We start from the raw sequence: 24,562 nt of genomic DNA, 5'->3' as shown, positions 1-24,562 counted from the left end.
AATATATTATATATTATATAATATACATTATATAATATATAATATATATGATATAACAATATATAATATATAACGTTATATAATATATAATATATATCATATATATTATATAATATATAACATATAACAAATATATTATTAATATAATTAATATATAATTATATAAATATATAATATATAATTAATAATAATTAATATTTTAATAATATATTATATATAATAAATATATATTATCAATATATTATAATATATAATATATATTTTTATATATAATAAATATATATATATATTTTTAAAGTTTTTGTTTAATAAGCTCCTACTGTGTGTCAAGCCTTGTTACAAGGCACTTTCCATCTACCTCATTTAAAATGCCCAGCAACCCTGCAGGGTAAAGCCTACTATAATTTTCATCTCATACCAGGGGTTAGGCCCTTTGCTCCTGTTCCTATGAGAGGGGAGAAGAGAATGCCCAGAACCAGGACTGAGAGTCGGACTGGCGTCAGCCTGCACCTGAACTCAGCAATGCTCAAAGAGCAAGCAGTGGCCGTTCTAAAGATAATACTCCAGGAGCCGCTGTCCTACCCAGGGTATCACCACCTGAGTTATTTATTCGTGGAGCACTCAGAGGCTGTATCACACGAAACAACAGATCGGCGGTGTGCCTGCAAAGTAGGTGGCTCTAAAACTCAAGGGCCAGTTTCTACCTAGTAGCTAGCGGGGTGGGAGGTTGGTAGGGGGAGCCCAGGTTCCACGGCTCCCCAGTGGTCAGTCTCAGAAGTCCCGTGCATACGTACCGCAGTTAGCCTCCCCTCCGAAGGCTGGTGGGCAGAGGCAGCGGTACCTGTCCAGTCCTTCTGGAACACACGTGCCTCCATTCTGGCAGGGCTGCGAGTCACAGGCGCCTATCGGAGAGAGGCCCATTAAGAGCCTAGCACGTCAGCTCAGAGGCTTGAAGGGGTTTGGCCAGAGGTGTGAATCCGGCAGACCACCCTGCACCCCACCAGGGCCCAGCTCCCTTCTTCCCTTGGGACCACTAGGAAACTAGCCATGAAGTCTGTGGCAAAGAGGGGACAGAAAGCGAGTGAGGCACGTAAAGCAGGGGCCGGGTGGCCGATGTCAAGGGCACCCAGTGATGGGCTCCCTAAGGCCCTGTGTGAATTACAGGCTCAACAGACCCTGGACTGTTAGGGACTGAATTGTCTTCCTCCAAATTCATATGTGCAAGCCCCAGCCCTCAGGTCCTTAGGATGTGACTGTATCTGGAAAGGGCCTTTAAAGAGGAAATTAAGGCCAAATGAGGTCATAGGGTGGGCCCTAATCCAGTCTGGCACATACAAGGAGGAAGAGACACCAGCCTCGCGCAGAGGGAGGCCACGTGAGGACAATGAGGAGACAGCCATCTGCAAACGGAGCAGAGAGACCCCAGAAGAAACAGAACCTGCCGCCCCCTTCATCTTGGACTCCCAGTCTCCAGAACCACGAGCAAGTGCATTTCTGTTGCTTCAGGCATCCGGTCTGTGATATTTGTTCATGGCAGCCTTAGCCAACTGCACAACATGGCTTCACAGCCCCCGCCTGCCGAGGAGACCTGGAGGAGCTCCCGGGGGCTGCAGTGATTAACTGGTGTTGGATCGGAGCTCGGCGAGGATGGAAATCTCAGTAGCATCATGGCAGCCACGCGGGTGTCCGTTAAGACTCAGGCAGCACCGTGGCGTGCCATTTCCTGAAGTTCTATGTGGCTGTTCTTAACGGCCTCTCCGGGCTGCCACTGCAAGATGGTGAGCCTTTGGTGACTGGGGCCCATGAAGGTGGCCTCCTCCACCTGCATGGGCACCTTAATTAGCCCCTCCACAGAGTTATTGTGACGATCACGCAAACTAATCCACGCAAAGTCTTGGCACAAAGCCTGGCGTGAAGCCAACACTCCATAACATGTTAACACAGCATTGGCTCTGGGAGGTGAGGTCCAAATTAGGGGCAGTGTCCCTTCCAAAGGGGCTACTTTATACAGGAAACCACAGCCCGTGACAAAATGGGGCCCGCTCTGAAGTGTCCTACCTGTGATACCCTATGGTCAATATCTGAGCTCCTTTCAATTCCCTTATCAATTACTGTAAAATGCAGATGATACCACATGACCTCCCTCCCAGAGTTAGAACAGACAAGATCTTTATGAATTCACATATCATGATATGCAAAGGACTTACTAAGCAGCTGAGTGTGGTTACCACGGGAATTGGTGATTTCTGTCCTTTCTACATAAAAATGTAGAAAATGTGGTGGTCACATCACTATAATTAAAGCGTATGCTTATTGGAGGTAGAATTTTTGAGGCTAACTCCGGGCACCCAGGCCTGCTATTCTGCCAGCCTGTGTATCATGGAAACAACTGGGGGCGCATGAACATGGGGCCTTTAATGGAGAAGCTACTATGTGCCAGGTACTGTGTTAAGCACCACACGTGCATGATCTCGCCTCACGGACACTGCCCGATGAGGTAGGTTTTGTCAAGGTCCCCTCATTTCAGATGGGGAAACTGAAGCTCAATGACTAGAGGTCACGTGCAGTTCAGATAGCTGGAAAGGGGTAGAGCTGGGACTCAAACCCGGGTCACTCTCTTTCCAAAGCTTTAGGCTCAAACTTCAATTTCCTTTTTTTTTGGGGGGGGGGGCATGCAGAAAGACAGCGAGCATGTGCGTGTGCGCGAGCATGCGTGAGCAGGGGACAGGCAGAGAGAGAGGGGGACAGAGAATCCCAAGCAGGACTCGACGCGAGACTTGATCTCAAGAACCATGAGATCGTGACCTGAGCCGAAATCAAGACTGAGCTTAACCGACTGAGCCACGCAGGCACCCCTCAAACCTTAATGTCTGAGGGAAAAACCACCCTACTTTCAGTTTCTTCTGTGTTTCACAAGTACGCAACTTGGGAACTTTAAAACAGGATGTCAAGGGGATCGCCAAACTCGGGGCAGAAAGTGCAGCTGGCTCTGCTTCCAGGAGACAGGCTCCTTGCCTCAGTCGGGAGTAGCAAACCCATAAATGACTGATGCCAACACATGAGTGCAACTTCTATGCTCCCGGGTCAGTGAGGTGCGCCAGACCCCCGGAGAAGGAGCAGGAAGGCCCACTGGGGAGCCAGGCTGAACGATGCCTAATGGTATTAGTGAGTCCGCCTGTTTGCTTTGGGGCCTTGTGGCTGACGAAGCACTTCCGTGGGCATTTATCTACCGAATCTTCACTAGGAACCCGTTTATGATACCCCCTATCATACAGAGCAGGGAGATGGGGATTCCAGACGTGGGACAATCTGTTTTATAGAGGAGGAAACTGAGGCTTAAGTGTCCAGCCTGGAGTTTGGTGCTGGACGTGAGCTTCCCTTTCTGCAAAGCCGGTGCTCAAGGCACGCCCTTCTCTGCCTCTTGTCCTGCAAGGGGCACGGGTTAAGGAAGGTAACTCCAAAGTCTTCATTCTTAGTGAAAAAATGCCACCGAGCAAAGGAGGAATGAGTCCAGCATGAGCATTCGCCTCCACCTCTGCAATGCCGGTCGCCCTGCCTGGGAGCTGGTTCCAACCCCACCCTCTGCCCCAGGCGTGCAAACACATCTTTAGACGCCAGCCTAGTCCCAGGGCCCAGAAAGAGCTAGAGAATCCAAGACGCAGACTGTACCTGGGCAGGTTGTCCTGTAGCAGGTGGCAGGGTGGGTTAGGACCACTCTCTTCCAGCTGTCACCCAAGGGAACAAATGGCAGAGAGCAAAAGTTTAACACGAAAGCAGAAACCTGGAAGGTAATTTGAACCGCTAAAAGCCGGTATGAGATTCCAATGCAGATACGGGTCAAGAAAGACGTCTTTCTGTCTTGATTCTACCCCAACTTTTATCTGTATGTGGATAGGATAGGGAAAGTTCCAAGCTACCTGGAAACAGTTTATAAAAAATGTAAGTTGGCGATCATGTCAGAATGTGGAAATAGCCGTGCTCAGAACTCTGAACTATCGGCAGAGCTTTCTATTACGGGTTACTTTCTGGGGCCAGCACAATGCAGCGCTGGAGGGGAGGGCGAGGAAACAGTGGGAATTGGGCAACTGGATTCTGGCTGTGTGATTCCCCCAGGCCTCCCACCACAGGGGCAGGCTAATTGGGCTCACCTCTAGGGCAGAGCCTTCCCTGGAGCAAAACACCCACTTGGGATTAAAGCCAAGTCAATTACAAACTCAAGGAGTTGCTGAAATCAAAAGTTTGCCAAGCTGCCAGCTCATTAAAGAGAAATCTTCTCCCTGTCCACATGTACTCCTAGTGACTTCCTGAGACCACAAATCCTAGCCCAGAAAGTTCTGCGGACTCCTCCCAGCCTGAACTGGGAATCCCATGTCGTTGGAGCAGAGACTGGCCACAGGGCTTTGCCTGGATCTGCACATCGCTCACGGCTCCTTCCTGAGCTCCCTCGGGCCTGGACTCTATGCAAGGCCTTTCCTGCCCACTCTGCCAACGCTGCCCCAACCACCACCTCCCCACGCCCACCCGTCCTTTCGTTCCTTTTCTCTGTAGCACTAATCGCTACCTATCAGTTTATTTTATGCATTCGCTTTATTTACTATTGCCTCCTGCCACTGGAGTATCAGCTCGTGAGGGCAGACTGGTTTCTGAGACACTCACGCTGATTCCCCAGGACCTGGGACAGTGCTAGGCACAGAGGAGGCCCTCAGGGTTTCTTGAATCGGGGAATTGGCGAAGAGCTTACTACACCGGCAGACAATTCTAAAAGCCTCCAGGATTAGTGCACTCCACAGATCAACTCGATGCCGACTCTCCACAACCCTATGGGGTGGGTATTATTATCATCCCCCTTTCACATGTAGGAAAAGGGAGGGGGAGGTTCCGAGCTCACCAGTGGTCACTTGGGAATTAACAGCTCAGCAGCCTGACTCCAGGATCTGAGCACAAAGCCACGGGGTGTCCTCTACCCACCAGCTTCTCCTGGGGCTCCCAGCTCTGAATGCCTCTGTGTGGCATCACCGGGTTCCCGTTTCTTTCAAGACTGATCCAGCAGCCCCTTCTCCATGACATCCCAGGGAGGACAGGCCCCGTCCGGGCACCTGAGACACCTGACGGTGGTCACTGTCCAATGCCTCCTCTGGACCACGAGCTACCTGGAGGTGGCGGCCATGCCTCTCTCCGCACTGCACCCCGCTCGGTTCAGAGTGAGCTCTCAGAACGAGTCCAGTGGGGAAACAAAGAACTGCATTCTTTCACTCGAAAGCTCAGGTTCTGAAGAGGGCCTCTAGTGGCCTCTGCCAAGGCATGAGGCCCTCTTTTCTCTGACCCATGTGCAGGCCACGGCCCTTCCCTGCCAAGACGGTCTTTAGACTCGCCCCCAGCCCAGCATCACTGATGGCTCACGGCTTCGCAGCCGGTCCATTTCATTGCTGGGTGTCTTCTGAGCTCATCACTGAGGGGCAGGCCAAGGCCAAAGATGCAGCTGGTTCCAATATGACCCCTGGCTTTCCAGAGAAGGCAAGAGGACAGGATCACCAGCTGCCGACCAGATGCTGTACCGCAGGTAGTCTAGTCTAGGAATCTTCGAGAGAATGGCTGACCTCCAGGCAGCAGGTATTCTAGAACGCCTGAGCTCCAGTTCTGACGAACACTGCATCATCCCCCACGGCCTCCACAACTGGAATTTATCTAAGACCTTAAGCCTCCCGCCCCACTCGGCCCTGTAAGGACAGAGGAATTGTATTCAGAGGAATCAAATTACCAGACCGCCATCCCAAGTCCAGACCAGTGCCCTAGAGGACTGGCTTTGGCTCCCTCATTAGCCTTCCAGAATGGCTGTGGCCCTGTCACCCTCACTCACCATGCGCGACTGGGCCATGGGTCGACAAGATTCTGACGCTGTGTAGCTGTGACCTTTCCTGTGACCCCACAGCTCTGTCCCTGTCTCCCTCCCAGGTCTCCTCTGGTCCCTGTCACGCTCCATGGCCAAGGCCCTTCCAAACAGCTGTTCTCCCCGGAGCACGTGCGCGCCCAGCTGTGGGGGTCTCCGTCTCTACCCAGGCAGGCCCTCGGGCGCTGACCCCAGACCACGTGGACAAACCTGGAGAAGGGACAGAGTGCCACCAGCACGGCATCGGTCCCCCGCGATCCTCTCCAGCACAGGGCACTGCCCACAAGCTCCCTGACCGTCTCCAGCGTCTTGCGCTCACAGGGATGAGGCTGGACCTGGCAGTCTGTGTCCACAGGGCACAGTGACGGAGAAGACAGGGTTATCTCCCTCCCCCACCTGCGGTCCCACCACGCTCAGCCCTCCTACCTTCTGCCTCTTTCCCGGCCGAGCACGTCAGGGGAGGGGCCCTGCGCTACCTGCTGGCCGGGCAGCCAGTCTCTGAGCATCCCCCCGGCCCACAGCTCTCGCATCTTGTGCACGTGTGCGCCTTTTATTCTGGCTCCCGGGTGGAGCCTGATGATGACAACTAGCAATGCGGAGACCTCACCCCAGCTGAAGTGGCCCCGTGCTGACCGTGCCTGGGGAGCTCACTTGGCTCTTCCTCCTGAGGAGGGGACAGGCACAGGGGGCCCCACCAGGTCCGGGGCCCACACCCGGGGCCCCTGTACCCCTCAGCGACAAGCTCGGGGTTCCGCGCTGAGAAACCACAGGGCTCAACACAGGGAGGCAGCCCGAGCAGAGCACCCCAGAGCTGAAGCTGCGAGACCCCGCTCCTCTTGCCCTCCCCTCTCCCTGGGGAGCCTCCTGACCTCTTGCCTTGGGGAACCGTCCCCACCCTGCTTCTACCTGGGCGGGGCCACACCTTCTCAGCCTGGAAGGCCTTACCTGGAGAGGCGACGGTGCAGATGTCAGACTTGCTGAGGGTGCTTAAAAGGCCATTGGTGGCGTCCTCCACCTGCTCAGCCATCAGCACGTGCTGCTCCCTCGGCTCGCTGGCCAGCACGTGCAGCTCCTCCCACCTGTCCCCCGTCCCCAGCCCCCAGCAGAGAAGTTACGAGCAGCTGACTGCCCCACCCCCCTCCACCTTCCTGTCCACCCATCTCCCACACCAGGGGCTCCCTGTGGACAGCAGTACGACCGCACTGCTCCAAAGGCCACGTAGCTGCAACCTCACCCACCAGGGATGCAGGTTCTTTCTGTGGTTCACTTCTGGACCTTACCTGCATCCCCGGTGGGTGAGGTAAGGTCCAGAAGAGAACCGCAGAAAGGCCCCGAGGGCGTTCGAGCACGCGTGCCAGGATTCACAAACTTCTCCAAGGCAAGCCAAACCCGCGGAACCATGGGCTCTCATTTGAGACATGGTCTTAACAGACTTGGTTGTCTGGTGTTATCCCCCACAGCTAATGAGAAACATTTAACCAGAAAGGAAATGAGGGAAAGTGATTCTGGGTGATGGCAAGAGAAGAACGAGCAAGGGAAGCTAGCGGTAGAAAGAAAACACTGAAGGATGATAAACAGTGGACATAAGAACTCAAGGGTCAGCAACGTGAGGTTATGCAGAGGAAGGGGCCAGCACACATCAGCAGCCAGGGGGCACTGAGGTTAGGGCCCAGCCCCAAAATGATATGTGGGATGAAGAAAGCATTAAATGATGTTGAGAAGCCTTTTTTTTCGATTTCTTTCTTTTTTTTTTTTTTTTTACTTATTTTTTGAGACAGAGAGACAGAGACAGAGAGAGAGACAGAGTGCGAGCAGGGGAAGGGCAGAGACAGAGAGGGAGAAACAGAATCTGAAGCAGGCTCCAGGCTCTGAGCTGTCAGCACCGAATCCAATGCCGGGCTCGAACCCAGGAACCGTGAGACCGTGACCTGAGCCGAAGTCGGACGCTTAACTGACTGAGCAGCCCAGGCGCCCCGAGAAACCTTTTTAAGGAGACCGGGTAGTCAGGAATGTATTTAGAATCTTGCCCATCAAGAAATTCATCAAGACAGACCAAGGTCTGGCAGTATGACAACAACTTCATTTATCTCCCAAGTTCACTGGTATAAACCTCTCCATTCTCCTCTGGAGCCGTGTAAACTAGACATTCCGCCCAGTACCTCGGACAGCACCTGACACACACACAAGGGGGCTTCCGAGTTGGGGCCTCAACAGTAGCATTCAGAGGGCAGCGAGGCCGGGCCCCTCCCTCCGCTCTCCCAGCCCAGCAGCAGATTTTCACAAAAGCCAGGGCCGAGAACCAGCAGAGAAGGGGCCCAGTGAATACTAAGAAGAGGAAGGAGTCGGAACCGGCATCAGCTTTTTCATCGCACTCAGAGCCTCACACTGCCCACGGCGGCGGTTCTCCAACGTCAGTGGACATCAGAATCACCGGGGGCCACGGAAAACCACCGGCCGAGGTGCCTCACCCCAGAGTTCTGGGTTCATCGGGGTGGGCCCGAATGTGTGCATTCCTCACAAGCTCTCACGTGATGCTGATACCGCCGGTCCAGGGAGCACACTTTGAGAACACCGGTCGGTAGTGACCTGGCCTTTTACCAGCAGCGAGAGGAGGGGTCAGAAGGGCCTGGGAACCCACGGGCTTCCTCAGAGGGTTCCTATGGCTGCAGCCCAGGACATGCGGGGCAGAGCAATGTCTCCTCTCCTGACCAATGACCTCTTGATCCCTCTAAGTGAGGGGTGCTCAAAGTGCAGGTGTAGGCCCCCAAACCGTTTCACCCTCATCCAGAACCAGACGAGCATAGACACTGACAATAAACACCTAGAAGCTATTATACAGGAACCTGACAGTGTCATTTTACGCCTGCTGGATCAAGTAATAAACTTTTGGGCTTCTATTCTGTCTTTGCTTTTTATTTCACTTTGCAAGTAATTCTTTTTTTTTTTTTGTCTTCCTCTGAAGTATCCATCCATGATGGATTCAACAGACTGGACCTCCACCACGGACAGTCTGAGAAGCACTGCTCCAGCTGGCAGCTGGAGAAGAAAGTCCCGGAACGGGCCACGTATCGCCACCACCTGGCAGGGCAGCATCCTCACTGCCAAACCTTTGGGCAAGTGCGACGTGCAAGGTACTGGATTCGGCACCGTGCGGGAGGAGGGTGGGCAGCAGGCCAGGAAGCAACACCCTTGTCTCCTCTCTCGTGCGTGAGGACACAAAAAGAGCCCCCGGTGAGGCGGTGTGTGTTAAATACTCACTCACTGGCAATGACAACCACAACGGGATGCTGCTGGTGGCGGCCCGGCCCGGGATAGCCCCCCCCCCCCGCCCCCCAGTACTGCGCACGCTGGTCCTCGGTGGTCTTCCCTCGCTGCACCCACTCGCTAGGTGATCTTCAGGCTATAAATGCCGCCCTCGAGTTCAATCTCTGTCCGTCCTCTCTCCTGCGGCCCAGACTCCTACGTCCCGCCGCTGACTCAGCTTCTCTGCTCAGAGGTCCAATATGCACCCCAAACTTGATCTGAAAGAGGACTCCGCTCCCCTTGCTCCTCCCCAGCCTTCCCCACCTCAGTAAGTAGCCCCGCCTTTCGCTCTGGGGCTCAGGCCAAAATCCTGGGTTGTCCCACGCGCAGCTCACCAGCCACTCCACTGCCCTGCCTTCAGAACTACCCGAGTCCAACCATCCCTTAGCGAGGTCCCGGCACTTTCCCGCTATAAGCCACCACGATCTCTCTCTCTCTCTCTCCCTCCCTCCCTCTCTCTTTCTCTCTCTGGTGAGCGCTCCAAAGGTCGCCTAACTAGATGCCCTGCCCTGCCCCACCCCTTCTCCTTGCACCTCAACCCCCCAGTCTCTTCTCTACCTGGCAGCCAGTGTGATCTTCTAAAACAGCTAGTCAACACGTGGCATTTCCCGGCTCAAAGCCACCAAACCTTCCCAAGCTACTCACAATACGCTCTGAAGGCTTTACTGTGACCCGCAGGTCTAGAGACCTGACTCCTACCTACCTCTTCTACACCGTTTCTTGTAATTCACCCCTTGTTTGCTGGGTTCCACACACACCGCCAGGCTTTCTGTTCTATAGCACACTAAGCTGGCTCAGGCCCTCTGTGCTCGGCATCTGTCTTGCCTACTCTTTTCCCTGCTATTTGGAAGGCTTACTTGTTTCCCTCAAGTTTCTGCTCAAAAATCAACTCCTAACAGACACCCCCCCCCTCCGCCGCCCGATCTAAAACAGCTGGGTTCCCTGCGCCTCATCACTCTTGTTAACCTCCTACCACCTTCCTTTTCCTTCTCTGCGTTTTATTTCCACCCGAAATAGCATTACTTATTCATTCACTCACTTGTTTATTGCCTAGTGCCTCTCCTAGAACGGAAGCTCCGTGAAGGCAGGCGCTTTGTACCGTCTCTGTATTCAGAGAACTTAGAATTCTAACACCTGTACTAAAACTAATAGAGGGGCTCCTGGGTGGCTCAGTCGGCTGAGTGTCCAACTCTTGATTTTGGCCCAAGTCACGGTCTCATAGTTCATGGGACCGAGCCCTGAGTCGGGCTCTGTGCTCCGGTGTGAAGCCTGCTTGGGATTCCCTGGCTCCCTCTGCCCCTCCCCCACTGACTTGTGCGTGCCTCTCTCACGCCCTCTCAAAATGAATACATACACTTAAAAAATAATAGAAAATGGGATTTCTGTGTACAGGCATGGTACCCAGACCAGAGAGTCCTTTCACTTACTACCCACAATAACGAGGGGCCCACAAGGGCACCCCCAATTTTAGGGTTGAGAGCAGGGAAGACCTGTGCTCCTCTCTTTTCCAGGAAAGCACATTCCAGTGTCTGAGGAGGGAGCGGCCCCTCAGAGACCCCCACTCTCCTGGCCTCAGGAGTGGGTCTGTGACTCAGGCTAAGGAGAACCCTTTCTTGGATTATTCCACTTGAAACCGGGAACATGAGTCTTCTCTCCCCAGGGTGGAGCTGGGCGCCACCTGCAGCCACAGTCCCGGGTTCCTTTGAGGACCAGGCTCAGAGAAGAGCAGAGGCGAGAGGAAAGAAAGACTCTTCATGGCGTTCAAGTCCCTGGCTCCTGCTCACCCCAAGGGACCCCTGACCCACCCAGTACAATCAGATGAGTCTGTGAATTTCCATTTCTGCCCGAGTCAACTGGGGTCAAGTTTCTGGCGCTTACAACCAAGGACTCAGACTCAGCTAAAGACAACGCACGCTCCCAGACTTGGAGCTCCGCGCGTTCTGGCACCACATACAAAGCGAGGAGGAGAGCGAGCCTGGAAGGACCAGAGTGGTCTGGCCAAATCCCCTCTCTTACTGTGTCTCCACAGTCTCCAGGGTGACCCAGAGCGACCGAGGCTCTTACCTGGGAAACCGGACCCCGACGGCAAATACGGTGACACCTCTTTCCTTGAGCTGCTTGGCTGGCGCCGCCACGTGCCCTTGGGATCTCCCGTCAGTGACGACGATGAGGATCTGGGGCACAGAGGCATTTCTGCCCCCAGGGAACCCTTTGCGCAGAAGGTATTTCAGAGCGAGGCCTGTCTCTGTGCGCCCTCCTCTGGGTGCACACAGGAGGAGGAGACAAAGACGACAGTCAGTCAGTCAGTCATCCGCCTGCGTGAATTGGGAATGACGACCTGAAACAACGGGCTCCTCCGTGCTTAGTGACAGCCGCTTTCTCCCAGCAGTGGCTCAGAGTGACAAGTCCAGCATGGGACGTGCACCTTCTCACCATCCGAACCACAACGAAGAGTAGTAATTAACTCTTCCTGTGGACGGAAGTTTCACCCTGGACGTCTCTGCCGTATTACGCAATAATGTCATTCTTTGTGTAGGTTTTTGGACTCTCTTCCCGTACCCCTCTGCCTCCAGTGACAGCTCAGGGGCTGATGACCTTCACTGTCTGTGTGTCTAACACCCACCTCCCACCTCTCCCCATCTGTATCATTCTTTTCTTGTTACGGTTCAGCATCCCGTTGGGGTGGGCAAGCAGATAACTGAGCTTCGGAAAATCGTGTGACTCTCTAACCGTGAAGGACGGGTCTTTGATCCAAGGGTCTGATGATGGTGGGGTCTGTGATCAGGCCTTCCTGGCTCACTTCCAGTCCAGGGTTAGGTGCCGGAAGGCTACTGTGGGACTGCTTCCAGATCGGGGGACGTTACGGTGGTCCCATCTCGTCACAGCCTAGTTACAGAGACTGTCTGCTGAGCTTGGAATCCCAGCACAGAATCTCTATTAAATCCTACAATAGGAGGCTCATGCAAGCGTCCTCAGAGGGAGGGCTGTCAGCCTTCAGAGTCAAACAGGCAGACAACGATTCCCTGTAATGGGTCTTAGGCCAAACCTTTCAGTGGGTGGCAACACATCGGACATGAGCCACAATGTCGAGCCTGATGGAATCACCACGGTTATTAACCGTACAGAGAAAGCCCTGTAGATTTGGGGGGGGGGGCACATTTATTCTTACGTTACAGTGTCAATTAAGGCAACCATGCCTGTCTCTCAGAGGGCCCTACAGCGACTCTTCTAAGGTGCAAACACCCAACTGGCAAGAGGCTCGGGCACTCTGTGTGTGTGTGTGCCCACGTATCTGCGTGGGCGAATGCGTACACGCTTCTTTAACTCGCCACTCAAAACAGTCACTTCTCATGCAAGCCTGACGTGGCCCTCCTGCCCAAGCATCTCTCCTGGTTTGCTCTCCTCCAAGCAGCTACTCAGAGATCCGGGCTCCTTTCCTTTTGTGCTCCCCTTCCTCTCTGTCCTCAAGGACCTCTCCACTCAGCAGAGAGGTGAGGGAAGAGCAAGGAGGAGTGTGCTTGGAAGGATTTATGGACCAGGCCCAGAATATTCTTCACTTTTACTGCTTTCTGTCCTAAGAGAGCTCTTGAAGGGCAGTTCTATTAAGGCTCCATTAAGTTAACGAATGTCAACAAGAGTGCATAACTCCTAGAATTAAGACTCTTGGTCTTCCATAATCAGCATCTGCATCAATTAAAAAGCTACTGTTTTCAGCCCACTGGTGTTTCTTATGGGCACTCTAAGTGGAAGAAAATGAGAGTGAGACCAGGAAGCATAACATGATCCCATGCCCCAAGAACTGTCGGTCTGGCTGAAGAAACAGGACCTATAAGCAATAACAATTGCCAACGAAAGGATGACAATAGCAAGAGTTCTGAGGAGGGGTTCATCGTGGGGAGGAGCTGTCAGGGACAGGCTTCAGCAAGGCAAGCATCTGATGGGGTCTTGGTGAGTCAGTGGATTAGGAAAAGAAGAGACCACTCCAATCAGGGGAAGAAGTGTAAGCAAAGGCACTGGGGAACACCGCCAGCCATGTCCTGGGCTGGTGAGCAGAGCCTGGCTTGGGCAAGGGGCTTATCCAAAGGGAGCAGAACATCAGTGAACACCGAGTGCCCCCCCCCCCACTCTTCTCACACTGTGCTGGGTCACATATCAGATACTGAAGATAACCAAGAGGATTTTGATTTCTGAGAAGACTCCCACCTTCGCCAAAGCTCTTCCGTCTACAGAGAGCCATCCTCTAAGGCTCCTAGGAGGGCAAATGGCTTCCCATTCCTAAAGGATGATATTAATACAGAGTTTTCACTTCATGCCAATACTTCCCCTACCCGTTACTAAAAGTAATCCCTACAACGATGATAAAAGGTGCTAATATTATCCTCATTTATTAGATGGGGAAACTCCAGCCCAGAGAATAGTAATACTAACTGCTAAGATTTCCAGAGCACCTATCTGCCAAGCACCACTGTGTGTGTGTGTGTGTGTGTGTGTGTGTGTGTGTGTGTGTGTGTGTGTGTAAAGGTACTAAGCTCAAATAATTCTCACCACAGCTGAGATAGGGGAGTTCAGGGAAAGGCCCTATCTAAGGTCACACAGCTCAGGAATAGTGGAGGCAGGACCTGAACCCTGGGCCCTCCACTTCCAGAGGCCAAGTTCTTAGCCAAAATGTTATACAGCCATCCAAGTCACCTGCCTCTCAACCAGCTAGTGGGGGGTCAGAACTGGAGTTTAAACCCAGTCAGGCTGATTCCAAAGCCAATGGTCTTCCTTCTCCAGGGGTTGGCAAATTACAGCCTGTAATTTTTTGTAGATAAAGTTATAGTGGGAAACAGCCATGCCCATTCGTTTATGTACTATCTATGCAAAGACCCTATGGCCTGCAAAGCTTGGCCTCTATAGATCTTCACTGAAAAAGTCTGCTGATCCCTGCAGTACACCGTTCTACCTAAATGGTCACAATGCTCTTCTGCTCACCAAAAGCCAAGGTGCCCCACTGACCATGAAACTCCCTGGGCTTTCATGCCCCTGGCAGTGTGCCCATGGCTGTGGTTAGAGATAAATCAAATGTCCAAGACGTGGGAGTCTGGGCTCCCAACTCCACTGGCCTGTGGGGTGTCTGTCCTTCCTGTCCCTCAACACACAAATGCCTGTGCTGTCTGTCCTCTCCACTTTTGCTCCCTAACCCACTTTTCCCACTGGAATACTCTACCAGTCAGGTGAGATTCCCAAAGACTTCTGGACTCTGGGAAATGAGGAAAAACCCCACCACCTCCATGTTCCTCACTCTGTGGAGCATTTCTATCTGAGAGTCTGTCCTGAGCTCAGGGTCTGGCTCTAGACAAGGGAGGTCGGAGGCCAGAGTCTCACCAAGATTCTTCTAATTTCTCTCAGACAGGACTAACCCAGGTTGCAAGTGAAGGTTCGCAGACTGACTACGGTCTTAGGGGAGCTGTGACTGCAATGCTTGGACTTTTTTTGGTGGGGGCGGGTCTGGAATCTAAACATTTGGCCATTGGAACACTCAAGTGGATAAGGAACGTGGGCTCCAGAGTCGGTGGGGCTCAAATATTAGTCCTGAAATTTATTAGCCAAGAAAACTGGAAAAGGTAATGAGACTCACTTTCCTTCCTTGTTAAAGTAGGGGAAGTAACAGTATTAGTAAATGCTACACCCAGTGCCTCCTAGGAGCCAGTGAGCACCCCATCAGTGGTAGTCACCATGATTAACCAGCAGTCTGTTCCAAGAGGTTTTTCTTTTGAGTTAGTCTCAAATTCCAATGAGCATAAAAATCCCTTGGGAGGTGGGAAAATGGAGATTCTCAGATCCCATCATCCAGAGACTCCAAACTGGCGGGTGTGCGACCAGGCTGAGAATCTGCATTTCAAGCCAGCCTCCCCTGCCCCAGTGATTCTGAAGCAGGTAGCCCACGAAACAGATTCTGAAAAGTAATTTATCAGAAAACTCACTGTAGGGGCACCTGGGGGGCTCAGCAGGTTAAGCGCCCAACTCTTGATTTTTGGCTCAGGTCACGGTCCCACGGTTCGAGGGATCAAGCCCCACGCCGGGCTCTGAGCTGACAGCATGGAGCCTGCTTGGGATTCTCTCTCCCTCTCTCTGCCCCTCCTCCTCTTGCACGCACACACGCTCTTGCTCAAAATAAATAAATAAACATTAAAAAAAAGAAGACTCACTGTAGGTAGAGGGATGTTGATTACAGAGGTTTCTTTCTCTTTTTTAAACCAATAGACAAAAACCTTGGAATCAACGTAAATGTGTCCCTTTAAAGGAGTGATTTAATATACTATGATAGTTCGATTCATGGAGTTATCGTAGAGCCATTAGAAAGGATCCGCATGAAAAATAACGCAGCTTTATGCAAAACTGCGCACCAAGTAAGTTAAAAAAGAGCCAAAAGCTTCGTAATTACAACTATTCTAAAAGCGATGTTGAAATGTTAATGTGGTTTGAAAGATGCCACAGCTGGCATTGTGCTAAGGTACAGTGAGCGGTGAGTGCTATTTCTGGAGAGCTACCTAAATACAGTAAAACTCTGATAAAGCTACAGATGGGGTCCAAAGCAATCAGAAAACCCAAGAGTCGCGTGACCGTGAGATTAATGAAATGACCGCGGGAGCCTGCACAGCCAGCTGGCCAGGAGCTCTGCGCATTTGGAACAGATTTTGCTGGCCATGCTTCATCTGATTTTATGTTATCATGGGGTGCAAAACTGGAAGGTTCTTAACTGTGTCGTTTTTTTAAACTTCTTAATGCAAAGTGGCAGCAGGGGAGTTCCCCGGCCACCTCAAAACACACTTCCAGGGGATCGATCGCCTCGGTCTGAAAAGGCAAGCATTTGGAGTTCTGGGTAGAGCTGTCCCAATCAGCCCAGCACTTAAAATTTCACTGCAGAAAAAGGGTAGAGAGCCCTCGGGAGGTTATCACTCCCACTCGGGCCAACATTCCTCTGTACTGATTAATAATAACGTCTTAACGTTTAGCGTCCCCAGTGACCCTGCAACTGCGGCCAAAAAATTACTTAGTGCCTCCTTGCCTTGTCTGCCGCCTCTTGTAGTCATCCTAGGACACACGATGCTAACCATACACGGCTAAGAAGATCAGACACATAAAGAGGCCTCTTTCTCCACCCGCAGTGTCCTCATCTGGCATATCCTTACGGAGTCTCTGGACTTCCCACGTTGTGACTAATACTCCCAAGCCCTTAGTTATGACTTCCAACACAGCTGAGGAGAGGCTCAACAAACACTTTGGGGGGTGGGGAGGGGAGGGTGGCAAGAGGTGGAGAAGGACAGCTGGGCGGTGGCGGCGGGGGGGGGGGGGGTTGCCTACTGGACAAGTAGCAGGACTCTGCGGTCCTGGCCAAGTCCCCTGCTCCTTCTCAGCCTCAGTGGTCTCCTCCGTAAAATGAGGGGTTGAAATAGATACTAGATGATCCCCAGAGTGCCTTTTTGAACCAGTATGTTGCAATTTGCTCAGTGTTTTCAGAACAGAGTGGGACCAAATCGTCAAGGCAGAGTTACCCAAACAATTGCTGACATACAGTCCTGAACTGAAACCAAGAGGCCAGCTTCCCTTCTGCAAACGTTAGCATGCATCTAATGGGTACAAAGATGTTTTGGGAATAAAATGTTTTATCAATAATGATATGGTAATTTTATGGTATATGAATTCTTATACCATATAATTCTCCCTTTTAAAATATTTTTTACGTTTATCTATTTATTTTGAGAGAGAGAGAGCAGGGGTGAGTTGGTGGGGGGTTGGCGTGGAGAGGGAGGGAGGGAGAGAGAATCCCAAGCAGGTTCTGTATTGTCAGTGTGGAGCCCAATGTAGGGCTCAAACTCACTAAACTGCAAGATCATGACCTGAGCTGAAATCGAGAGTCAGATGCGTAAGAGTCAGTCAACTGAGCCACCCAGGCTCCCCCAAAATCACCCTTTTATTTATTTTTTTAATTTAAGAAAAAAACGTTTAACGTTTATTTTTGAGAGAGAGAGAGAGAGAGAGAGAGAGAGAGAGAGAGAGAGAGACAAACAGCATGAGTGAGGGAAGGGCAGAAAGAAAGGGAAACATAGAATCCGAACCAGGCTCCAGGCTCTCAGCTGTCAGCACAGAGCCGGATGCGGGGCTTGAACCCGCGACCCATGGGATCATGACCCGAGCCGAAGTTGGATGCTTAACTGAGCCAACAAGGCGCCCCCAAAATCACCCTTTTAAAGTAAAATCACCCTGGTGTTCAGGATAGTCACAGAATTGTGCAACCATCCCCACTAAGCTCGAAACATTTCATCGCCCCCAAAAGAAGCCCTACACCCATTAGGAGTCCCTCCCTCTTCCCTCTGCCCACAGCCCCCGGCAGGGACTGATCTGTTTTTTGTCTCCACAGATTTGCCTATTCCACACAGTTGACATAAATGGAGGAATCCTGCAACACGTGGCCTTCTGGGTCTGGCTCACCACGTTTTCAAGGTTCATCCATGTTGTAGCGTGAATCACATCGTCCTTCCTTTTCACGACTGAAAAGGAATGATCTTCCATGGTTCGGATATACCGCCTTTGGTTCAGCTATTCATTCACTGGGCTTTTGTGTTGCTTCCATTTCGGGGCTGCTACAAATAATGCCGCTATGAACATCAGTATCCACGTGTTTCCGGAGGCATACATCTTCAATTCTGTCCGAGTCACTGGGTCACGTGGGAAACCCGTGTTTAGCTGCCAGATTAGTCCCAAAGGCGCTGCACCATTTCACAATCCCACCAGCAGCGCATGAGGGGTCCAGTTTCTTCGTGCCCCTGCCGACACTTGCTACTGGGTGTCGTCTATTTTAGCCTTGCTGGTGGATGTAAAGTGGCAGCTCATTACGGTTCTGATTTGCATTTCCTTAATGACTAATGCCACTGAGCATCTTTCCAAGTGTTTGAGGGCCATTTATACCTCTTCTCTGGAGAGATGTCTATTTACAAGGTTTCTTGCTGGGGTGATGAAAACGTTCTAAAATTATAGTAATAGTGGCCTAATTCTGGAAAATACACTCGAAATCACTGAATTGTACACGCTGAATGTGTGAACTTCATGGCATTTAAATTACATGTCAATAAAGGCGTTTTTTTTGTTTTTTTGTTTTTTTTAAACTTAGTGTGTAGAATAAGCACATGGCAGGGAGTGTCTGGGTGGCTCAGTCGGTTAAGCATCTGACTCTTGATTTCAGCTCAGGTCATGATCTCACAGTCATGAGACAGAGCCCTGCATCAGTCTCCCAGCTGGGCATGGAGCCTGCTTAAGCTTCTCTCTCCCTCTCTCTCTGCCCCTCCCCTGCTTGTACACTTGTTCTCTCAAAAAGAGAGTGGGGGGGGGCACCTGAGTGGCTCAGTTAAGCGTCAGACTCTTGATTTCAGATCGGATCATGATCTCACAGTTGTGAGTTCAAACCCCTCATTGGGCTCTGTGCTGACAGTGTGGAGCCTGCTTAGAATATATTCTCTCTCTCTCTCTCAATCTCTATATATATACACACACACATATATATACATACACATATATACATATATAGATGTGTATATATATGTATGTATATACATAACATGTATATATATACGTGTATATATAACATGTATATATATATTCCTCCCCTGCTCGTGCTCACTCTCTCTCAAAATAAATTTAAAAAATAAAAACAAAACAAAACAATCATCATCATCACAGGGCAGTGGGAGAGACCTTTCAAAAGTGCAAATCCTTAGTATCTAGTATCTACGTGCCCTAAGCCCACAGAGGGATTCAGCAGGTCTGGGAGGGAACTGAGGCACCAGCATTGACGACACACTCCTTACAGGCAACTCCGACCCAGGCCTTCTGACCAAAGAGCTCACTTTGACAAGTGCTGCTCTGGGCGTCTGGGCCGCAGACACGGGAGTGAGAGGCTGCGACTGTCCTCTCTAGGAAACCATTCTCGGAGGCCTCAAGGGTGGACGGTCCGAGGGAACGAGGCAAGGCCAGCACACACTACCGTAGTGTTTAACAAACACTTCAAGGTGCTCGGCTTCCCTCTGTGCCTTCTTGTACCTGACTTGCCTCTCATTCTGGTCGGGGTATCCCTGGACCGGGACAAACAGCCTGAGAAGAAGTCACCGAGGGTGCCTGGGGGCCGTAGGGCCCCCAGAGGTCCTGCTGTGCCCAGCGCCCGGGACACGGGCTCCTGGAGGGCACTGGAGGCACGGAGGCCTGTGACTGGGAAAGACTGCAGAGTCCGGGGCCCTCCCTGGCAACCGGAGTTGGTGGCTGTCAGCGGCTAGGACCAAGGACCCCGGCAGGACTTCAGTGGACACCCGCTCAAGGGGCAGCAGACAACAGAGAGCAGAGTGGCAAGTGGCAAGCGGCAAGTAAAGGTGCTCTTCTGTGTTTGTACACGTGTGGGTGCGTGCACTTGCACGTGTATATAACACACGTATACAGATGCACGTGTGTATAGAATACATGGACGTTTAAAATACTGATACACAGTATACGTGTGTATTTACATATACCTATATGCGTATACACACACGTCAGCTGACTCGTGATGTGAGTAAAGCTGTGACCCTACCACGTACATTTATAGGGTGTATATGAGCACACAAACAGCTGTTCATCCTTTCTAAAGCATTCTTAGTAACTGGGGGACACTTACTCTTTCTAGAAGACAAAAACGAGGCTCCGAGACATGTGGGGAGCCATCCCGGCTGCAGGGACAGAACTGGGAGAAAGACCCAGGGTTCTTCCCCCACCCCCCCAACCCCAACCCCTCACGCTCCTGAGCCACCTCAACCTTCACTAGCCCTCTCTGTCCCAGGTAACGGACAACTCCACGCTACGGCGGCAAAGATACCGTAAGTCGGCGTGAGCTCCCACTGGAGACGCGGTTATGTAACAGGAGGAGCGGTCTTGAGAAGAAGGGAATTCTCAGTACCCACCGGACGCGGCTGGGGTTCCGGAAGCCAGACCGCAGCCCTCTCTCGGGCCAATCACGCCCTTCAAGGGAGCGATCTTGAGAGCAGCCGGCTCCATCCGAAGCACGGCGGTGTCGGATCATACGTACTTGAAAACCACGCTCTTCATGTTTGCCTTCACTTCCTGTGGGGACGAAAACGAATCCAAGGGGAATTCCAGACGAGGGACGGAACCGAACTGCAGTGCTCCCACTCTGACCTGCAGTAGGAGACAGAGGGCCCGGGGGGAGGGTGCTGAGAGCGAGGTCAAGTCACAAACATTCCTAAGGGAAACGAAGGGACGAGAAAGGTTAATGACCCTGCCTCCTGCCCACACAACAAATACCAGAGCCGGGGCTCCCTCCAGTGTCCCTCAGAGAAAGGCCCAAAGACCAGGAGGAGGGCCTGGAGAAAACCAAGCGCCTGTGCACAGCACTGACGACCACCAACAGCACCTTCTCGCCCCACATCCTGGCCAGCCCTCCCGGCTGGGCTGCGAGCACCTTGAGGGTAGGGTCTCTGGTCACACTTCCAATGGCCTCCCAGGTACCGTTTTATTTTATTTTTATTTTTTTTATTTTTTTTTAACGTTTATTTATTTTTGAGACCGAGAGAGACAGAGCATGAATGGGGGAGGGTCAGAGAGAGAGGGAGACACAGAATCTGAAACAGGCTCCAGGCTCTGAGCTGTCAGCGCAGAGCCCGACGCGGGGCTCGAACTCACGGACCGCGAGATCATGACCTGAGCCGAAGTCGGACGCTCAACCGACTGAGCCACCCAGGCGCCCCCCAGGTACCGTTTTAAACAATCCCTCGTGTTATTTCATGAGCGAGGAGCCATTCATGCTCACACCCCTGCCGGAGGAACGAAAACGTAGAGAGACACAGATCCGGCCCGGGGCTAGTGAAAAAGAGAGCGGGGCCACTGTACTTCGTGCCCACGACCCTCACTAAGCCTCAGCGGCACTGCCGGCCTCCTCAGCAGCCAGCACGGACCTTGAGCAGAATGCTGCCGGAGAGAGCAGGGGAGCCGCGGAAGGCAAGCACGGCCGCCTGCACGGGCGGCTCACCCCCAACCACAGCCACCACCTGCGCATCCTTGGTGGGCGCGGGTCAGTCCTTCCCGGGCCTGCTCTTGCCAAGCGCGGGGAAGGCCGGCTCTCCACACCAGGGTCACACTGGGGACAATCGGCATCTTAACCTGAGATGACGTTCCCCCACGGCGGAAGGGGTCGGGGCCGCGGGTGATTCCAAACAGATGCTGCATCATCCGCATTCAGAGGCCACGTGAGAAGACCCAACGCCTTGCAAAACTGGAGAAGGGAAACTGAATCAAGTCACTTTCCGGGCCCTTTGGACCCTAGCTTGTCTCGAGCAGAAAAGGCTATAAACATTTGGGTTTCCTCTTGAAAGCCCAAGCCCTGTACATAATCACTGGCTCCCAAACCTGCATTCCCAGTCACTATCAACTAACCCCAATTCCGGCCAAGATTGCAAATAGGCCATGTGATTCATATTGAAGCGATGAGACCGCTCTTTTACCCACTACTTGAATTCCTGCACCGCCGATCCCTTAACAGGCTTCGTGCTTTGGAGACCATCAAAGGGCTCGGCCCCACCAGCCCAGTGGCACCTGCTCCCGATGACCAGAGCCCAGTGGACTTTCCTTCAACAGGAGGTTCTGGGGATGAGCATCTTCAGTAGGAAGAGATTTGGGTCTTGGGTGGGCATGTGTGGGAGAGGGACCCTGGAAAATGGGGCAGAAGAGAAGCTTGAGATTCTGAGGAACAACCCTTTCGAAATCTCCCTTGAGGTCAGCGTGTGATCAAGGTGGCACCTCCAGCTAGTGGGGAAAAGCTGGTCTAGTAAGTGACACTGAGATCACTGAACAGCCACCTACAAATGAGAAAAGGATCAATCACAAATGGATTCAAGATTTACACGTGAAAAAAATGTAACCGTGGAAGTTCTAGAAGAATACTGGAAAGAATTTCTTCATAACTTCCAAGTGGAAAACGACCTTACTTTGCCTTGAAACCCAGAAGCCATAAAGGAAAAGGGTGATAAATCTGGCCACATAAAGAAAACTTCTACAGGACAAAACATACCACAATGCAATAAAAAAAAAAATGCAGACAAAAGGAAAAGTTGTTTGCAACTCAAGTCAGAGGCACGAGGTTAGTTTTCCCAATATGTAGGGAACTGATCTAGGAACTGATGCATGAAAGACCAACCATACAATAGAAAAACTGGCAAAGGGTATGAACAGATATCACACAGGAAACACAAAGGGCTCTTTGAGAAAAGATGCTTCACTGTACCACACTGAAATGTAGCAGAAATCTAAATACAATGTTTGCAAGGGAAACTACCAAGTTCTCAAACACCGCTGGTAAGAATATAGATGCTACAGCACCTATGGAGACCAATTTCTCAATATTTAGTGAAAGTACAGTTGCATAGGGCTCCTGGGAATATATCCTACAGACATACTTCCATATGTGTGAAATGATATATTTACAAGCTCACAGTATACATACATATATAACAGTATACATATATTTATATAACAGTATATATATATAACAGTATACATATATATACGTATTTTTTTAACATTTATTTTTTTTGAAAGACAGAGAGACAGCACGAGCAAGGGAGGAGCAGACAGAGAGGGAGACATAGAATCCACAGCAGGCTCCAGGCTCTGAGGTGTCAGCACAGACGCGGGGCTCGAACCCACGAACCATGAAATCACGACCCGAGCCGAAGTCGGACGCTCGACCGACTGAGCCACCCAGGTGGCCCCGTATGTTTGTAATATCAAATGTCCATCAATAGGGGATTGGTTAATTAAACCTCAGTATATCCTCACAATGGAACATTAATAAGCCATAAAATATAATATATACCTGTATTAACGCCTATATTACCTATCTACCTAGATACAAAAAGACTTCCAAGACAATATGAAGAAAAAAGGCAAGGGATAGAACAGCGTATACCACATGCATGGTAGGCTTCATACCGCTTGTGTTTGCATGAGGGGATTCTGGAAGGATGCTTGAAAAAACAGGTAGGGAAACCGGGCAGATGGAAAACATGTGAGCAGGAGGGACACTAGGCATTGAATGTGTTCTCCTTGAACGCTGCGAAAGGGTTACTTAAAAAACAACAATTCCCTTGAGACCAACAGCTGAGCGTATTTGCTTGAATTAAACAGGAAGGACATAACTTCAAAACAAAACAAGATGGAAACAGCTTGAGTCAGTGGTTAAGGCATTTAATTTAATTGGCGGTTTGGGAGCAAAGGAGTTGCCTTTTATCTTCGGTTTACTGTGTGCTCCGAAGCAAGCCTGCCCACATTTCTCACCGCACTGTAATCACCCTGCTGCAATCACTGTATCAGAGCCAGGAAGTGAACTTCTCAGCTTCTAATTGTCGGGAGAAAGACTTCAGACACTTTCAATCCACCTCACCCCACAGAGCGCGCACAGAAAGCAACTTAATTTATAGCAACTTGAAAACTTAAGTTGCAGGGGCGCCTGGGTGGCTCAGTCGGTTAAGCGTCCGACTTCGGCTCAGGTCACGATCTCACGGTCCGTGAGTTCGAGCCCCGCGTCGGGCTCTGTGCTGACAGCTCAGAGCCTGGAGCCTGCTTCACAGTCTGTGTCTCCCTCTCTCTCTGACCCTCCCCTGCTCATGCTCTGTCTCTGTCTCAAAAATAAACAAACATTAAAAAAAAAGAAAGAAAGAAAACTTAAGTTGCAGAAAAGTAGAATAAGGTGCAAATCAAATCCCCCAAGCGCGGAGATACAAGGAGTCACAGAAATGCAGCAGCCAAAGCACAAAACCTGAAGCACAAACCAGACGGAGACGGAGCCACCTGAAATGGCCCTTCATGCCAATCCCCGGTGGCACCATTCCAACAAGTCTGAGCGGCTTGAGGTCCTGGTGCCCCCTTGCTCGCTGAAACAGACCCCCCCCAACCCCTTAGCTCAGCAAGTCTTGCCATGAGAAAGTTTGGACACTCTACATCAGTGCCAACGTCACCAACGTCAACAAGGGTTCGATGTTTACGGTTCTCCCTCCACGAATAACTAATGAAACGTCATGGGGAATCCCTTCCTTCGAAAAGCAGGGCCCTGTGTGGAGGAGAGGGGAGACTCAGCAGCCCGTGGTCCTGGCCCTCAGAGGACCCGCGATGGGTTGACCCGGTGGTTGCAACTTCTGGACTGCTCGTGCCCGGATGTAATGGTGTCTGTCACGGTGTCTTCAGACGGCCCTGCAAGGCTGCCTGTGGTCCAGGACAACGTGCTCCCCCTCTCAAAAGTACCTGCCATTCTGGAGAAAATCTGGCTTTCATTAAAAGCCACTTTTGCTCTTAAAT

General features: G+C 51.4%; 1 protein-coding gene across 3 annotated transcripts in view; it reads right to left on the bottom strand.

The window, feature by feature from the left end:
• VWA2 (von Willebrand factor A domain containing 2) overlaps nt 1-24,562 on the bottom strand; it is a 49,536-nt gene that overhangs the window by 9,940 nt on the left and 15,034 nt on the right. For all 3 annotated transcript variants that reach the window (XR_006209027.1, XM_042960249.1, XM_042960250.1), the window contains 6 exons: nt 20,283-20,392; nt 11,255-11,449; nt 6,833-6,966; nt 6,098-6,230; nt 3,670-3,725; nt 795-902 (listed from right to left, as the gene is read on the bottom strand). Coding sequence is in view for 2 of the 3 variants with exons in the window: in XM_042960249.1 (XP_042816183.1) it covers nt 795-902; nt 3,670-3,725; nt 6,098-6,230; nt 6,833-6,966; nt 11,255-11,449; nt 20,283-20,392 (736 nt within the window). In the remaining variant the exon portion in view is untranslated. The remainder of the gene's footprint in view (nt 1-794; nt 903-3,669; nt 3,726-6,097; nt 6,231-6,832; nt 6,967-11,254; nt 11,450-20,282; nt 20,393-24,562) is intronic.

The sequence above is a fragment of the Panthera tigris genome, chromosome D2, assembly GCF_018350195.1.
Source record: "Panthera tigris isolate Pti1 chromosome D2, P.tigris_Pti1_mat1.1, whole genome shotgun sequence".
Lineage (NCBI taxonomy): Eukaryota > Metazoa > Chordata > Mammalia > Carnivora > Felidae > Panthera > Panthera tigris.
The sequence above is the reverse complement of the archived record's forward strand: the minus strand, read 5'-3'. Positions and strand labels throughout refer to the sequence as shown.